We start from the raw sequence: 17,389 nt of genomic DNA, 5'->3' as shown, positions 1-17,389 counted from the left end.
CTGATGCAGCCTGGGGCCGTTTCCTCTCGTCCTGTCACTAGTAACCTGGGAGCAGAGACCAACCCCCCCCTCACTCCAGCCCCTCTCAGGCAGCTGCAGAGAGCGAGAAGGGCTCCCCTCAGCCCCCTCTTCTCCAGGCTAAACCCCCCCAGCCCCCTCAGCTGCCCCCCAGCACACTTGTGCTCCAGACCCTGCCCCAGCCCCACTGCCCTTCTCTGGACACGCTCCAGCACTTCAAGGGCCTTCTTGTCCCGAGGGGCCCAACCCTGAGCCCAGGATTCGAGATGCAGCCTCACCAGTGCCGAGCACAGGGGCCCCATCCCTGCCCGGCTCCTGCTGGCCACGCTATTGCTGATACAAGCCACGATGCTGGCTTTTGACTGTATTAACATTGTTGAATAGTAATGTATCAAAAATGTGTTTTGAAAACTGTAATATAAGGTTTAGCACTGAATTTCATCCCATCCCACCCAAGACCACAGAACTGTCCTTACATAATTGTAAATACTCCATCTCCATCTTGTTCTTTTTTCATTTTTAGAAAACAATTACAGAAGAGAACAGTAAGAAATATAGCTATCAAGGAAGTACAATACATCTATACACAGGTGTTTGTAGAAGCAAGGCTAAAAAGAAACAGACACTTTTTAATTATATGGGATCAAGTTAGTAAAATTTTAAAGACGATGATAAAAATACTGAACTTCATATGGAATAAAATCCCAAGTCAAGAACATATTTTAAAACCTCAAGAATTTAAACTCTGTTAAGTTCTCCAGCTGTCTTGGCTTAGTCAATTTAGTGAGAAGAATGCTAGTTACTCGTCGTGTCTTGGGCTTTGGACCTTTTCCCCCCCCACTAATCTGTAACTGCTCCAAACAGGATAACACCAACTCTGGAAATTTAATGTTGAAGTGAGCTGGGAGAGGTAACTAGAATAGATTCTACTGCCTAGACACAGTTATGAGGTGCCACCTTGTATGTCTCAATACATTCAAGGTATCTGGATGGGACTGAAAAAGGTCAATGGACTGACAAGACTTCGGGAGTCCTCTGCACTCCTCTGGATGGGCTGCCAGTAGCTAATCAGGGTGGCTTACACTGCCTTAAACCCGTATCAGTGTTTAGACAGCTAAATAGCTCCCAGGCTTGTAACCTTTTAGCAAACAACCATACTGACTTCAGAAAACCCCTGGATTTCGCATTAAAAAACATAAAGGTATTAGACCTACTGCTTCACTTGTAATTTCACTCTGATGCAGAGCCACATAGAGTTTATCTCAACCAGAGAATGTATTCAGAGCAGAATTATAGCTTTTTTTCCTTTGTGAATTTAGAGAAAGCTAGAAGCACACATTTATTTCAGAAATCAAAATTTAAATAGCATTTACATTTGGTGGACTTCTCTGTGAAGTGAGTACAGGTTTCCTTGAGCAGATTACACAGATGCCTTGAAGCGCTGTTTCTAAAAGAGGGAAAAAATACTGTAATATGTTCTTACAGGAATGCATGGTACTTTGTGTACCTAAGTAGTAACAATGTAAACACCCTGATGACCTTTACAATTTAACAGCTATATGTAGCTTCCCATACTAATACAGTTCTCAGCACAAACCTTAATTATTTTCACAAAAATATACTTAACTTACTCTTTTAAGAGATCTTTATTTTCGCATATCTCATCTTCCAGTTTTAAACTCAGTTTTTCATTTTCAAACTAATTTCATAGGGAACAAATACAAAACCACATTGTTATTGAAAAATATACTAGAAATATACTTTCGCTTCTCAAATCTCACTTGAAAAAGTAATTTTCTGCATCAGAAGACAGAAATCTGTTTTATCTGATATTACATGCTCAGCCATCTTTTCTTATAGTTTGCATGAAAGACATAATAATAAACAGTAATTTACCAGCAAATGAAACTTACAGGGATGTTATTCATGCATACATTCACACACTACATGTGTGCACCCCTTCTCAGAAGAACCATTTTCTCAAGGCAAAAGTCAATCAATCAAAGATGACTCAGGTTACCAAAGCCAATGCAAATGACAACAACAAAAAAGGACCAATAAGTTGTTTAAAATATGTATTTCAGCCACAAAGCTGTCCATTGCTACCAGCAAGATAGGAAACTGGGATAAAGCCGAGTGCTCTACTTCCTGTATGTGTTGGATACAGAAATATGCATGAGCATACTTTACACATACGAGAAGAACGAAAGCTTATTCAGTCTTGAACAGGTTTATGCATACCCACAATACTACAAAGACGGAATGCACATTGTTAAAAAGAGGAAAACCATTTAAAAGAAAAAAGTTACTTTTTCCTTTAATAACAGTAGAGCCATAGATCATTGGTATCCAGCCAAATAGCTTCTTTGAAGTCATCACATTAACAGTTAAAAATGTCTTCAACCTCTGCAACATTCTTTATTATTTAATTGTAGGAATAATATTTTCATACTAAATCAAAAAGAACTTTCTCTTAACTTTAACTATTCAATGGCTATTGTACAATACTGGCCTGCAATTCTTGAATGGCTTTACGCTGTGCTTCAATAATCTTTCTGTTTTCTTGCAGTTTTCTTTCTTTATGCGTTAGTTCTGATTCTACAGTCAGTTTCCAATGCTTGATCTTCTCAGCCTCTTTGTAAAGTTTTGAATACAATTCATTCATTGTTTCTATATTCTATTAAAACAGGTTTGACAATTTAATCTCAAATGCTATTTAATTACTAATGTTTTAGATACATATTTGTCTCTTAGAAATATCACAAGAGCAAATCTTTCCATAGGTGGTGACACAAACTTATATGTGATCAGGAACTAAAGTTTAAATCTCTGTGTGTCCACTGTGTAGGTATCAACAGACATTACAGGAGAAGGAAGAGACACAAACACATGAAAAATAGCCCACTGCCTTCAGATATATGACATCACTAAATAGATAACCTTAAAGATATGGATAACTACACTACAAGTCAATTAAAGTTTTGCTAGAATTATCAGTAGAGCCAAGACTCATTCTTCGCACAACTTCCCCCCCTCTTATTCTGACAGATACTGCCGAGGTAAGTAAAAGCAGCTTCAGAGATCCTGTCCAACACTACCTATGTTTTTGCAGTTAACTCGTACACAAAGCAGGGAGAAAAACCAACCAACCTTGTGCTCTTAGGACACATTTAAAACGCTGTATAAGCAGTGCTTGATCAGTGGTTTAGGCAGGTAAGAGTAGTACAGTAGGTGACAGGGCAGCGCTGCGGTTTGTTTTAGGTATGATGTCACCTAACGCTATCCTTGTTTTGTCTGCTTCATGGTATTATTACAGTCCTGACTGTACTTGAATAGCTGCTAGGGCTAAAAGAAGTTTAGTCCTCAGGGATATGAAAATCATCAGGAGGACTGCAAGAGATCCATTACATTTTGTTCCAGCAAACAGCATTTTGTATCTGGGAAGCACAGGAAGCTACTGCAAAAACATTGGTAAAGACGCTATGAGAAGAATCAAACGTTTGAGGAAACTACTCCACTAAATGCATTGTTTTATGGATAAAATAAAGCCAGACAAAGCAATTGGGATAACCTGCTTTCATGTTCCAAATAATACTGATTTCAACCCTTCTGCCTTTAAACAGAGTAGTCAGAAACAGTTTCACAAAGATATTTAAGTACCCAAATCTTATTCTGATTAAAACTCCCAAACTTCCCAGGCACTTTAAAAAAACAAAACAAACAAAAAAACCCAAAACAAACAAACAAAAAAACCCCCAAAACTTGGAAATCACCTTAATATTTAAAAGTTTATCTCCAGGCATGTTCACTGAATCATAGATACCTCCTCTAAGTGATTCAGCTTTAAAAAGGAGACAGAAAATTATTATTCCCCTTTGACTACTTCCTTTAGCCCTGAAGTATCTGCTGAATAGCGCTTTAGGCACTGTTTTGGGAACAAATTAAGAGGCCCTAAGAAATTAAATATGCAGAGTTTATACTTAGCTGACCTCTTCATCTACCTCAGAGCAAAGTTTTACTTGCTGTGAAATCGCATCTGAAACATTAAGAGATTTTGATCAATGTATTTCTAAAAAAATAACAGTGGAACTGTATTTAACAGTGTTACAGCTGTGAAATTGTTAAACTACTCATGGAAAATGTTGACAATATAAAAAAAATTTAAAGGAATGTGCAAGGGAAACACTTATTTTAGTCTTACCTGAATCAGTGATTTCACCATGGTTCGGTGTACTCGTCATTACAAACGGCAAATTAAAATCATCATCTGGGCATTTGTTGAAACCCTGCACAAATTTTAAAATCACCTTCTTACCAGTAGATTTGTAAAGGATTATAAAACCCAGGAAAAAAGTACAGCTAATGTGAAAACGGAATTTTCCATTAATAAATCAACAAGCTAAAATTTTCAAAGCCCAAGGCATTGATAATGGCTTTGCAACTCTGCAACTCTCCTGCTTGCTGCTGCTTACTTCAGTGTGGCTTTTCAAACTGTTGGTCTTTTGTACTCTGCTTTATAAACTACACTGTGGCCAAAGCGGAAGCTTTTGATGACAAGAACTTAACAGCTATTGCATGCCCACACATAGTTGCATTGTTAAGGACTCATTAACCGAAATTATTTTTTTCAAGTCCAGTATTTGATACTTAGTTTTTGCTTTATTCCCAAGAGTACTTCTGAAACACATCTGGTTACGTTTTAGCATGAAAACTTAATTTTACAAGATGTTTTAAAAGTCACTGATATTTGTGTTGTAAATGGCGTAACTCATCTCCTCTCAGGATACCACATTTGAGTCTAAGCATATTTTGTAAGAAGCCTCAACACGCAAAAATATCTTGTTGAAGTCACATAACTCAGAGCGTAGTGACAGAACATTTTCACTGCACACTTGACCTGGCGGACCAAGAAATCAAAGCCAGTAATGGTACCCGAGCGGCGTGCTTCCCGCTTACTGTTCTGAATTGCCCACATCAAACGTGTTTATCATCGGTGGTGTACAGCTAAAACACATCGCAGATGCTCGAGAAGATTATTCTATTTGGTTTTGACAGGAAAACGTAAAAGTCTTCGAAATTAAAGCCTAAGGCGTTCCCCCGGCCCGGCACCGCTCTTAGCGGTTTGCAGAAACCCGAGTCCGGCGCAGACCCCTTCACGCACACGTGTGCGGATGCCTCGCAGGGCGGGGCGCAGGACGAGGCCGGGGGACTACGGGCCTACCCGGGAGGACGGCGGCCCTGTGGAGGGGCCCCTGCGCCCCGCCGCCCGCTCCTCAGCCGCCGCCTCCAGAGCATCGCCACGCCAGGCAGGCGGCAGCACCGTTTACCTGACACAGCCCCGTCGCCCGAGTGCTCGCCTGGGGCTTGACTGCGGACACCTGGCCGCCGCTCAGCCGCGGCGGCACGAACAGTTTAAACGGTTTTTCTTTTTCCATGGCCCGGGAAGAAAGGGCAGGTCTCTGAGCCAACGCCTCACGACGGGCGCGCTGCCGCCCCTGGCTCGCCGGCTGCTGAGGAAGGACAAAAAGGCGGGAAGCAAAGGCGCGCGACGGAGGCGGGCGGGGAGGCGGCGCGCGCGGGCCGCAGCAGCGGCAGTCGGGAGCGCGCGGCTTTGTGGGAGCGCCGCGGCCTAGTGCAGGTCCCAGATCTCGCAGAGCAGGGAGGTCAGCCTGGGGTCCTTCGTCCGCCACGTCACCAGCACCTCCGCGTGCGTGTGGTTCAGGGTCCGCAGTTCCGTGAGGCGCCCGATGAGGCGGGCGAAATGCTGCGGGTCCTCAGGGTGGTGGATCTTCGAGTACTTGTAGAGGATGCCGAGGAGCGGCTCCTGCAGCTCTTCGACGTGCCGCTTATTCCTCAGGAGCGGGCGGTCTGGGGGAGAGCGCGGTTAGCGGGCGGGGGCGCGGACACGGCCACGGGCGTGGGGACACGGCCGCGCCGCGCCGCCGCCGCGGGGGGCTCCGGCAGGGGGCGGCGGGGCAACGGCCGCGGGCGTGGGGGCACGGCCGCGCCGCGCCGCCGCCGCGGGGGGCACGGGCAGGGGGCCGCGGGGCCACGGCCACAGGGGCACGGCCACACCGCGCCGCCGCCGCGGGGGGGCTCGGTGGGCGGGGGCGGGCAGCGCGTGGGACGGCCGGTCGCCTTCCGGTTTACCTGAAAAGAACACGGTAGTTGCTACAAGCAGGGCATATTCGGTCTCGGTCACTTTCAGTTCCCCCATGCTTCTGTAGAAGTAAAACAGTGCGGTAATAAACTCCTCGGTTATACCTTAAAAAGGAAATAAAATAACCAGAATATTATTTCAGCGCAGAAACGGGCGCTGCTCCTGCGAATCGCCTTTGTCCCCATCTTTTACGGCTCCGGGCTCTTCCCTTGCATTGAGTAGGTAGCGAACTTAATGAAAAAAAGTGTTAATTTCTAAAGCAGTAAGAAAGCTGTGTTGCAGCTGTACCAATGAGCTTTCGATACACGTAGCTGAAGGCGTTATCCCAGGGCGCCAGCAAACACCAACGCGCCGCCTCCTCCCGTGAGGAGGTGATTAATGCCTGCGCGTGCAACGAAGCAGCTCGGGGGAGGGGAGAGGAAGAAGCGAAGGAGCGGTGGCCGCGCCGGCAGTGATGCTCAGTGTGATTAAGAACAGGGCCGGCAATGCAGAAGATTGCCAGGTATTTTGATTGAGAGACCTCCGTTACCTGTTGTAGTAGTGGAAGTTGGACTCTCTTCGTTGTGAGATATTTCCATAGAATAAATGTTGTTTTTATCAAGGTTTTGAATGTGACGTGTCCCATGATCCGAAAGTCTTACGTGAGCTGGAACAAGAGAGATGACAGTTCCCAGCCAAACTTAATGTGACTTTAAATATTGTCTGCATTTGCCTTGCAGATAAATACCTGAAAATGTGTGAATTTTTCCCAGACTCATGCGGGTAGAAAAAATTGTTCTTTTTGGCATCCAGCACTGAGTTCATTTGTTGCATTACTGTTGGTCAAAGTCTCTTGTGTTAAACTTGACACGATATATGTCACTGATATAGCTAATATTATCAATCCACCCTACAGTTTGTGCAAATGCTCAAAAATGTTGGTCTTTGTTTGGAACCAATGGGAAGAAAAACAGAGATCCAACTTTTTTTTTTTCCCTATATGCTTTTTTGCTCTTTAAAAAAAAAGCCTACAGAAGGTATATGTGTGAGCATTACTGGTACTATTCTAAGTACTGCTATGCTTGAATAGGAAATTAGTTGAGATTAAATTAATTAAAATGAATGGAAGTTGTTTCAAAATGGCAGAACTTCCTACTGGTATTAATAGAAAAGTTTGTTAGTCAAACTTACTTTCACTTGTTGATGGTTGGCATTCACTGATTCTTTGGTTATATATTTGGGCTGAACGCAAAAACATTGCCTCAACTGTTGACCCTTTTAGCAGTGCAATCTGATCTTCACTAGCTAAACTTTCAAATCCTGCAGAAAAAAGATACATGTTAAGAATCAAGGAAGGCAGCGGCTGTGTTTAAGCCCCTAATATGAGTTGATAAAATTATTTTTTTAATAAATGCCTTTACTGGAAAGGAGGAGCCATAGTTAAAAGATGCACGTACCCAAAGACTGTTGGGTTCTTTCTTGCTAGTTTGCAAGTTACAGGAAAAAAAAAAAGTGCAGTTGTCAGTGTCCAATGTTAGATGATTCACAGGAAGATACAAGTAAAAATGTTGGGACTAAGCAAGAGTTTATTGAAAATTTCTTCTTAATACCTGATTTATATCACATGACATAATATCTTATAAATTTGCTACATTGCTTAGTGACTGGATATTCTCCTTTTTCACTGATATCTGATCTTTTTAAAAATTGTGATCATCTTTTGACAAACTCATTATCTGCACTTACAGTTCAAGAGAAAGCAACTGTATTGATTCTTTTCTTATTCCTGATCAAAGCAGGATATGTAACATCAGAAAACAAGCAGCTCGTCCATTCTGTCAGATCTGTTCCACAGAACTGCTAAATTAGATCACGTATCTGCTTTAGGCATGTTGATTGAGTTTTGACAATGAGTTTTATAGCTTAAAGAGTAATGAAAAAATTACCACTCTCCCTGTCAAATGTTATTGTGTCAACTTTACATTGAAATGTAGTGAATTTAATTGCACATTGCCCTGTTCTTTATTGAAGGAAAATACGAATAGGAGCACCTGGTTAGTCTCTTCTGTGCTGCCTTTTCCTTTGAAGGAACATCTGTTTTTTTTCTTTTATGACTGTAATAAATTGTAAACCGAAGTGGATTTCAGAGAATGTGTTAAAATAGTAGTTCACCCAAGATGGTATTTGAAAGTCCATGTACTTCCAGAAAATGTCTCTATTCTATTTCAGAAACAGAAAAGAAATCTAATCATAGCAAGCTTTTGAAGTGAATGCTTCTAACTTGTTCTCATGACAAGTAAACGGGATCCCTGATTGTTAGAGTTGGAAGATAAAATAGTCAGTAAAACTAGAGTTTTTTAAACACCTGTATTTTTTTCAGATTCATACAATCAGTGTAATTTCTACCTCTTAAGAAAAAGAAAAGAAAAAAGCCACACTATCCTGCAGCCTTTCCCAAAGGATGGAACTTACCTGGAAGTCTTTTTGTGAAATCCACTAACACTTGTACATGGACAACTGCTGTCTCAGAGAGGCGGAGAAAACTTTCCTCAGGACTTGCAGTTTCTTGTAGCTGCATGAAAGAGCGTTTACACATCTGATGTAACCAAGATACAGTGCTTAGGATAATAACAACAATGCAGGGTGATTGTTCTGTATACGTACAAACTTCTTTGCTTCCTCGAGGGGAATTGTATATTTTTGGTGTGCTGCTACAATGTGGTCAAGAAGCTGATGTTCCCCTGGAGTAAGTTCCATCTTCTCATGGATCTGTTAAAAAAGTAAACCAATCAAATGACAGTGACTTGGGGTAAAAATAAATTACAAAAAAGAGGTATTTCAAATAGAAAAATATCCCACTTTTCCAGATCTTGTTGTAGATGATACATGCTTACTATTCAGTCCCTCATCTTCCAGTTTTATGTTGCAAAGAAAACTGCTCTTCTGTTTGAAATTCTTCCTGAGTCGCTTTGACTTGCACTGTACTTCAGTCAGCAAACCTGTGAGGCGTGGAAGTGTGTATCAATATGTACATTTTCAAATAATTACAATTTGAAGCAATCATTTTTATTATTGTAGATAACACGTGTCTTGCATCAGAGGAGCTGTCACCTATAAGGAACGACGCTTCCTAGAGAATATGGCAATGTGTTATTCATTAGGCGACTTAGTGTTCAGTCTCCACTAAAGGCCTGAGTGTTTGCAGTCGTCTTATATTATCTTGCTTGTGGCTCTGTGATATACAAGTGTGAGACTTTTTCATTAAAAACTGTTGTGCAATTTTACAATTTTTATTTCTTTTCCAAACACAAAAGCACATCTGATATGCTTACTGCTGTCCTGTCAAGGTTCAGGATATTTAGCTGTCTCTTGTTAGTACTTCCTTTTTTTTCTTGTAATGTCTTTGAACAGCAGTCCTCTTAACCTCAGGAGGTACTTCCCAAGCACTGGTGGTTTCTGCAGATGAATATGCTACAGCTGCTACATACTCTGAAGTTAAATTTTCCTACAGCTAAATAAAGTTTAGACCAATACCATTTACTTTAATGAGGAGAAGGGGTTGAATTGAGAAAAGGTTTTATCTGAGTTGATAGGTAAAGTAGCCAGCATGGAAAGAAGAGCACTTACATTCTGCTAGCATTCCCACAGCTTTACACTTCTTCAGCCGACATTCCTGGCACTTCCTTCGCATGTACATGTCCATTTCACAGTGACCACCATTCTTGCATCGATACACTGCATTTTTGGTTATGCTACGTCGAAAGAAGCCTACAGACAAGGATCAGGTTATGACTGAAGGAATCTAAGGAGCTTTATCTCACAATGATTTAAAGAATTAAAGTGTATTTGGGGATTTTTGTTTCTTTTTTACAGTGGAAACATTACCTTGATTTTAAATTTGCTTTTTAACAACATAGTTACGTCGTGTTCTTTCTGACTAATGTTAATCACTGTTTTCCTTACCTGATCAAGACAGTTCCCAAATAGCAAGTTAAAATATAAGTAGCAAGTAATTATTTCTTGTTTTTATTTAATTTTAATAATAGGTAAAATAAATAACACTGAAGTAAATCTATAATAACTGGTCATGAGAAGATCAGCACCTGCTAAAACAGACACTAGTGAATAATCAATGCAAAAATGAGTTGCAGGAGGTGCTCGTATTAAATACACACTGTGAAAGCATTTCTTCAAAAAACGTTATAAAAATGTGAATCAAATCTGGAGTAAGTGTGTTAGAAAAACGATTCCTTAGCTAAAATAAAATCCTCTGTAGAAACAACAGCTTAAAAAATAATGAAGTCTGTCTGCTTAAATCACAGATGTGGAACACGATGTTGAGCACTGTGGGGCCAGGGTCCTGGGTGAGATACAGATGAGCCTGTTCTCCTCTTACCTTTACAGCCTTCACAGGTAAGTGCATTGTAGTGATACCCTGAGGCCTTATCTCCACACACAACACACAGCTCCTCCTGTCCCTTCAGTCTCAAGGAAGAGTGGTTTAATCGGGGCCGTTTCAGTCCTTGGTATCCACCATCATCGATGTGGGGAGCCATGAAGGGGGGTTTGCTTAATTCACAGCTGCTGATGATACACTGCCCATCACTGTACTGAGAGTCCAGGCTGTATGTGCTGTATTGGGACTGAGAAGGTTGTGACTGTAGTACTGGAGGAGGAATTTGAACAGTTGAGTATTGGCAGTAAGGCGCAGTCTGAAAATCGGTGTCTTGCAGCTGATAGTTCATGTGCTCCGGTAAAACGTCTACATACAGAAGAAATGGAAAATTAAATAAAAACCTGAAGAGTATCTCAACACCAGCTACTTGAAAGTTTTAAAAAGTTTTATAGGTTGAATGTTTGATCATAAACATTACAGGAACACATTTTCAGAAGCGCAGTCTGACACATTCTTTTTGAATGTGCTACCTGTAATGTTTTTAAGTAAATCTTAGATGTAGTGAAGATGGCTTGGTAACAGTTTGGGCAGTGTCATGTGAGTACCGCTGGATTCTTGCTAGTACATAAGTGAATATCACTTGCCAACTGGTGATAAAGCTACCTTCTGCTTTTATACTTAAAGGTCATTTTTACTAGTTGTCCATATTACAGAAGAATATTTTCCCATAAGTAAGTGAATTTGTTAATGAATGAAATGTTTGTTATTGATACATATTTCAGGCATAATTTTGAAAATGTCACACAACAGTCTGAGAAAGATGGTCCAGAAATTATAGAGTGGTAAAAATTAGTGTCACTGGCGCCTTAAAGTTGAAATTCAATAGGGTAAAAAGCAGAGTCTTGTTTTATTTAGTATTTTGCCACATACAATCCTTTATAATTAAGAAATTTCATTTTAGCAAAATTTATGTACAGAATTATGAAGAGAGCTTCTTCCTGCCTTTCTGTCTGTAGAGTTTTAAATTATCCACCCCCACTTAAATGTACACAGCTGTACTGAAGAAAGCTTGTGCAACACGCATCATGTTTCATTCTTCTTTTGGGATTGTTCAAATCTCTGTAAAAACAAATTGGAAAGTTTTTTTTTTAAGCAGTTTGGAGATCTTTTTCTTTTTAATGGGCTTTGGGTCCTGCATTTACTCCTCCAGAATCAAATTAATTATTGCAATTACAGTTCTGTAAGATATAGAATAACCATTATCTATTTGTAATGTATCTGGAATACTGTAATAAAACCTGTATCTTCTTCATACAAGTCAAAGGGAGACAGCACCAGTAAACTTTATATAAAATGGTCAGACAGCATAATCACACTGTATACAAAAATCTGTACGAGCACATGCTGGTATGTTTCAGTACACTTTCAGTATGGGCTTGATAGCCAAATGGGTGGCTTCTAAGAGCTTGTAAATATAACCTAAAATGAAGAAAATAATGGTAGTTTCCACAGGTATTTGTTTTACTATACTGCTTTTTCATAATAAAAACATTTTGCTTTACTTACCATAATACTGTATGGGCTCAGGAAGACAATACCCATCAGGTACAGTGACAAATGTATTTGCCATATTCTGCTCCCAAATGCACTGTTTCATTCACTTTGTGATGTGATAGACTTTTAAGAAGGCAACCTAGAGAAATGGAAAAGTAAGAGAAACATCATGTGAGAAAGAATCGCTGGGTAGATTTAACCTCAGAGCCAAAACCAGAAAACTCCAGAATATGAAACAGTTTGCAGACCATAAGAAAATCAGAGGTATGTGCAAAGTCACATAGTACTTTCAATGAGGTTGCAAAACATTTGATTGTTCTGATAGTACGGATTCAGGATAGAGTCCATTCCTAAATTTCCAAGTTATATTTAGAACTGATTTGCTCCTAATTTTACACAAAACCACACGGAGGAATCAGACTAATCATTGGTAAATTCTCTAGTTCAGGAAGAGATTAAAAGGAGCTTTACTGGATAGAAAAAACTTGCTTTCAGAATGAGTAAGGGCATTTGCACTAACGTGGATGTGGCAGATGTTCTGTTTCTGCGCAAAGATGGGCTTTTAGTGATTTTGCTTCATTCACTTTTTATGCAAATTTTAAGCAAGTAAATAGAGGAAAATAGCCTGGAAAGGCCAGCAAAGAATACCTCTTCTTCCCCATGTAAACGCTCTTTTATGCAGTAAAGTCAGCTTTGCCCCACTTAAGCGCTGTCTAATTTACACTAGGTTCCAAATTTAAAAGCCTGCATTCCTTTAAGAGTACAAAGCATTCTGTGAAAACCAAAAAAATCAATCTCTCAAAATCAATAATAAAAGGATGTATTGCCCTCTGGAGAGCTTTTCTCTGTCCCTTAATTATTGAAGGAGCCTGGGCTCCTGCTTGGATGCTTTGACGTTCACCATACCAAAATGCACTGAGAGCTCACGGTGACAGAGTTCATGCAGAATAGCTATTGTGCTTTGAGTTCAAAACTTATCTTAATTTTTCAGTAATTTCACTTTATTGAGATGGTTCTGAAAAAGTGTGCTCTAAAAATTCTTAAGAGAGTTCTAGAAAAAAAAGAATATATGGGCACTAGCATCAGTTGAGTTTGAGGTTACGTATGTGTGTAGACAATCTCTGGTATTGCTTAGCAATTGAGTGACAATGGGGTAGCCGTTAGAGAAGTAAGTAGGAAATGTTTTCCTTGCCCCCTTGTCCCTGTGCACGTGTGGAATGTATGAGAGTGTCACTGGTTAAAAGTATGTCGTACCTGATGCATGCCGAGTAAGGACTTTATAAGACAATTTGCCAATGAACTATTCATAGACTTTCCCTGAGCAGATGGGAAAGAGAAAAGATGAAAAAGCCAAGCAAGTATTGAAAATCAAAATCCTACATGTGCAACAGGTTTCTCTGTATATGCCACTTGCAGAACTTGCAGCAAGTTGGGTTTAAAAATCTCCCTTGAAAGGCACATATGTTGGGTTTTGTGCAATACCTATACCAGGCTAAAGCTGAGAAGATGAATATATGGTTTCAGGGAATCTGAACTGAAGTGGTGTCTTGAAAGACACACATCCCTTCCCCCCGAACTGGACATATCTTTGGAAATGAACGCATTCTCTTTGTCTTGTCAGCAGAAGGTGAAAAGATGCAGTGAGGCTGGAATGCTGATTTTGTTGGTTATCTCTGCTAGTAAATATTTGTTTGAAAGAGAAATGACTCACTGAATCATGAGGTCCTTATCAGTGAGATCAATTTGGCCTGGGCAAAGTCTACGTTTTTCCCAAAAAAATGTGTATTTGCTGAAGAAATGTGTTTCTGCATTCCGGTAGTTTCTTTAAATAAAAATAATAAAAGAATAGAAGCTAAAATAAAATTGCATTGATCCAGTCTGATAAAAATATTATATTGGGAGTATGAAGTACATATCGCCAAATGCAAGGTGGTCAGTTGATTAAACATTCTAAGTCTTAGAAGCAGACTTTCATTAGGCAAAGTTTCCTCAATTTAGGTATTGTATGAGAATGGACTTGAGGATTTAGCCGTTCTTACTGAATTTTATGGCTAATAAAAGTTATCAGTTGCAACCACAGGATTTCCAGCTTAGAATGAGACTGTAAATTGAAACTCTTAATTTAAGAGATGCTATAACAGTATTAGTAGTAAATCCAGTGGTTATCTGAGGAATGCTATACTGTCTTGACATGAGACTTAATGGTCGTGCCTGTGTGTGAACGTTAACTGTTTCATCTTCTGACACTTAAGGATTTTGCATTAACAGGCTTGTTCTTCTGATATAAAATAGCACTGGGCCTTTTAAAACAAAAAATATAAAGAACAGAATAAAATATGTAAGGAAGGAACTTAATTTTCTAGGACAGGAAAGTTTTGGTTATTTATAAGATTGACTGTCATAGTCCTGTGTTACAGCCTTTGCCTCACCCTTTATATATGAGTCAGTCAGCGGTAGAGAGGCTTCCTCCAAACTTCAGGAGTCACTGAAATTTCGTGATGCATTATGTGCTGGTCTCTCAAAAGTTCAGTAGCCATCCCTAATCTCTCACACCTCACTGGGGGTGAACCATGACCTAAAGGACACTTCTTCAGCCCACACATACATTCATTAACCCTTTGCCATGCAGGCAAGTAAGTTCTGTGTGCACACAAAGCCTAGCTACGCTCTGGAAGCTGTGCAGTCCTTGGCAGAATGTAGCATACATGCCCAGTTGTAATTTTCAAACCATAACTTGGACAAAGTGGAAATAAGATTCGAGTAAGAGCTTTGGGTGTTTGGGGCAGTTATAGTCATGCCATTCCCAAACCAAAATATTTTGTGCCCGTTATTCTCTTTTCTGTGTACTCAAAATATGGCCATATGTTCTGTGTATGTGTGCTTTAAAAACAAAGAAACAAAGCAAAAAATGGAAGTATATTCCCAGAGATGATTCATAAGGGTCTTTAGCCTAAAAAGTAGAAATAACTGAAAACAAAAGATGAGTTTTTTAATAACTTGTTTCGTAGAATCACAAGCAGCAACAGTTAGGATTAAAGTCTTTAGTCCTTACTCAGACATACTGACCTGAAAAAAAATGTCGTCTGCATAAAAGCACATGCTGTTCCCTGCTTTTCCTTCTTCTCAGTTACTTCTGAGGTGCTACTTCTGCTGGGTATTTTCATGTGGGAAATCCTGACCATTTGGTGGGGGGGGGGGGTGGGTGTTGGTTGGTTGGTTGCTTTTAGTTTTAAAAGCCTCCTCAAGCGGGAGATTTTTTTTTCCCAGAAGCAGATGTGACCTAGACTTCGATTGCTTAAGCACATTTGAAAATGTTACACTTACACAGGCTTAGTTTTGACAGTAGTCAGTCTTCTGAACAAATGTCGTTCAATATAAACTGGAATGTATGTTGATTCAAGTGGTTATCCATCTAACACAGAAATTCAGCAACATTCAGTTATTAATCCTAACTGAAACACTTCAATTTAGCAAAGACGGAAGCCATTAAAGAAAAAGAAAAAAACCCGTTAATTGATAAAAGTAGAGTCACAAACCAGTCACTTAACAGAATGTACACATTCAGACCTGAATACATACTGTACATCTATTGTTATTTATGTGAAAATGTTGGGTTTATAATTTTTATTGCTATAACATACTATCGCATAAAGTATTGGTATGAAATATCAACTTACATTATTAAATTTGTTAAGATGCAAAACATATTTCTTGTAAAAGAGGCTCCAGGGAGCTTTTTAAGAGGTATGTATTGACAGTACTTTAACTGCTATTGTAAATATTTTGACAGTTGGGTCACAGGGAAATTTCTTGTTTACAGGGAATTTGAGGAACTCAAGCTGAAGGTCTTCAGCATTTATTTAACATACCTTGTGGCATGTTAATGATCATGTAGTGGAACTAGATAGCACATTTCAACCTCAGTGTTAATCACTGTACTTTTTTGTGCTTCTGAAAAGCATAGCCTAATTTTTTAATTTGTGAATTTTAAACCAAAAACTGAAAAAAATTTAACTGAGCACAATCGGTGGCAACTATGCACAATGCCAGGTGATACATTCAGTTTCACTCGAGCAATTCGGTAATCACTGATTACTGTAATTAAAGAATGATTTTGCAGGGGAAGTTGTAGGATCTCTTGATTGATCCTATATGCAGCTTATATATATTATTAAGGTTTTATCTGTTTGTCCCAGTTCTAATGTGCCAAGAAGCTCCCAAAGCTGCTGTTTGAAGAGATCCCACTCCTCGTTAAATATGTTCCTTCCTTGTCATATAATAACCGTAATAGGAATTGGCTTATTTCACTAATGGACTGTGCTGCAATTATCTTGAAATCTTCCTTTGGAGTTGTTACCCCCTGAATAATTACTTCAAAGGTATGATTTATATACGTTGTAAACTAAGAGGTTGGAAGTTGTTTGAAACTTACAGTTTTCCAGGTACTTTGGGGAAGGCAAACAAATAATTGAATTTTAAAGTAGTTTTACTTCACTCTGTATGTCAAATGAAGTACTGTTCGGACAAATTCTTGGCAGTAGAATACCAAATTTAAAAATGCATGGTTTCTATTTTAATTTAGTCAGCCGTTTAAAAAGAAAGTAAAACAAAAAGGAAAAAGAATAAAAAAGCCCAATCCCTGAAATATTTTCACATGGGAAATAGATTTACAGCTAGAGCAACAATTTATAATCCCAGAGCGTTCAGAGAAGTAAATGAAATACTTACGGCAGTTCCAGAGAGTTTCTTGCTTCCAGAGTTGAGTCTGCTGGGCTGTAGCGCTGATCCCAGCTCTGAGTCCAGCTGGAGCAAACTGGGCCTTTTCCCTATTTATCAGTTTCTGTGCATACGCTAGGCTCCAGACACTCCGCAGAGCAATGCTACAGCTCTGAGACACAAACTTCCCACACAGGCTTTTCTGGGGTCGAAGCAAGGGCAGCTGCAGTCCACATAAATCAAATAATAACTGGGTCATTAGGGACAGAGGCCATGGGGACCCTCACGTCACTATTTCCCAGAGTTCTCCCTGTCCAATTACTAAATATTCTGGTTTCTTTGTAGAATTTAAAATTCTTCTATTTTGATTGCTTTACATGGACATGCCTGAGTGTTAATGGATAATGTTAATTTCCTGGGCAGAGAAAATATTGCAGTAGTATTATTTGGAGATATCTACATGACATAATAATTTAATTTGGAAACACTTGATTAGTCCAGTATCTCCAAACACAAAACAGTTGCCTTTTTCTCCCTACTCTAATTCTGACCTACCTGCGTTGATG

The 17,389-nt window shown here is 39.7% G+C and overlaps 2 protein-coding genes and 1 long non-coding RNA gene across 7 annotated transcripts in view; 1 reads left to right on the top strand and 2 right to left on the bottom strand.

Moving 5' to 3' along the window:
* The window catches only part of SYCP1 (synaptonemal complex protein 1), a 30,919-nt gene extending 25,466 nt beyond the window's left edge, over nt 1-5,453 (bottom strand). The window contains exons 1-6 of the mRNA XM_075115823.1: nt 5,346-5,453; nt 4,220-4,304; nt 4,008-4,054; nt 2,531-2,695; nt 1,650-1,717; nt 1,392-1,465 (exon numbers count right to left, since the gene is read on the bottom strand). Coding sequence (XP_074971924.1) covers nt 1,392-1,465; nt 1,650-1,717; nt 2,531-2,695; nt 4,008-4,054; nt 4,220-4,304; nt 5,346-5,453 — 547 coding nt within the window. The remainder of the gene's footprint in view (nt 1-1,391; nt 1,466-1,649; nt 1,718-2,530; nt 2,696-4,007; nt 4,055-4,219; nt 4,305-5,345) is intronic.
* LOC142067302 (bile acid receptor-like) lies at nt 5,439-17,069 on the bottom strand. Of its 5 annotated transcripts, none has more exons than XM_075115810.1 (12): nt 16,836-17,069; nt 15,432-15,519; nt 12,120-12,246; nt 10,554-10,919; nt 9,785-9,925; nt 9,017-9,156; nt 8,822-8,926; nt 8,630-8,729; nt 7,349-7,477; nt 6,708-6,824; nt 6,169-6,282; nt 5,439-5,886 (listed from the first exon to the last, which is right to left on the bottom strand). In XM_075115810.1, exons 3-12 carry the CDS (start codon nt 12,208-12,210, stop codon nt 5,648-5,650), a joined length of 1,542 nt encoding a protein of 513 aa, XP_074971911.1. In that variant the 5' UTR covers nt 12,211-12,246; nt 15,432-15,519; nt 16,836-17,069; the 3' UTR covers nt 5,439-5,647. The 5 variants fall into 5 exon arrangements, with proteins under 5 accessions (XP_074971911.1, XP_074971914.1, XP_074971913.1 ...); XM_075115813.1 differs by having other exon boundaries at nt 15,432-15,486; XM_075115812.1 differs by lacking the exon at nt 15,432-15,519.
* On the top strand, nt 6,253-10,920 carry LOC142067311 (uncharacterized). The gene is made up of 2 exons (XR_012663983.1): nt 6,253-6,680; nt 10,480-10,920. It is a non-coding gene; the product is annotated as an uncharacterized LOC142067311 (long non-coding RNA).
* Nucleotides 17,070-17,389: the final 320 nt, after the last annotated feature.

Source organism: Phalacrocorax aristotelis, chromosome 21, assembly GCF_949628215.1.
Source record: "Phalacrocorax aristotelis chromosome 21, bGulAri2.1, whole genome shotgun sequence".
Classification (NCBI taxonomy): Eukaryota; Metazoa; Chordata; class Aves; order Suliformes; family Phalacrocoracidae; genus Phalacrocorax; species Phalacrocorax aristotelis.
The sequence above is the reverse complement of the archived record's forward strand: the minus strand, read 5'-3'. Positions and strand labels throughout refer to the sequence as shown.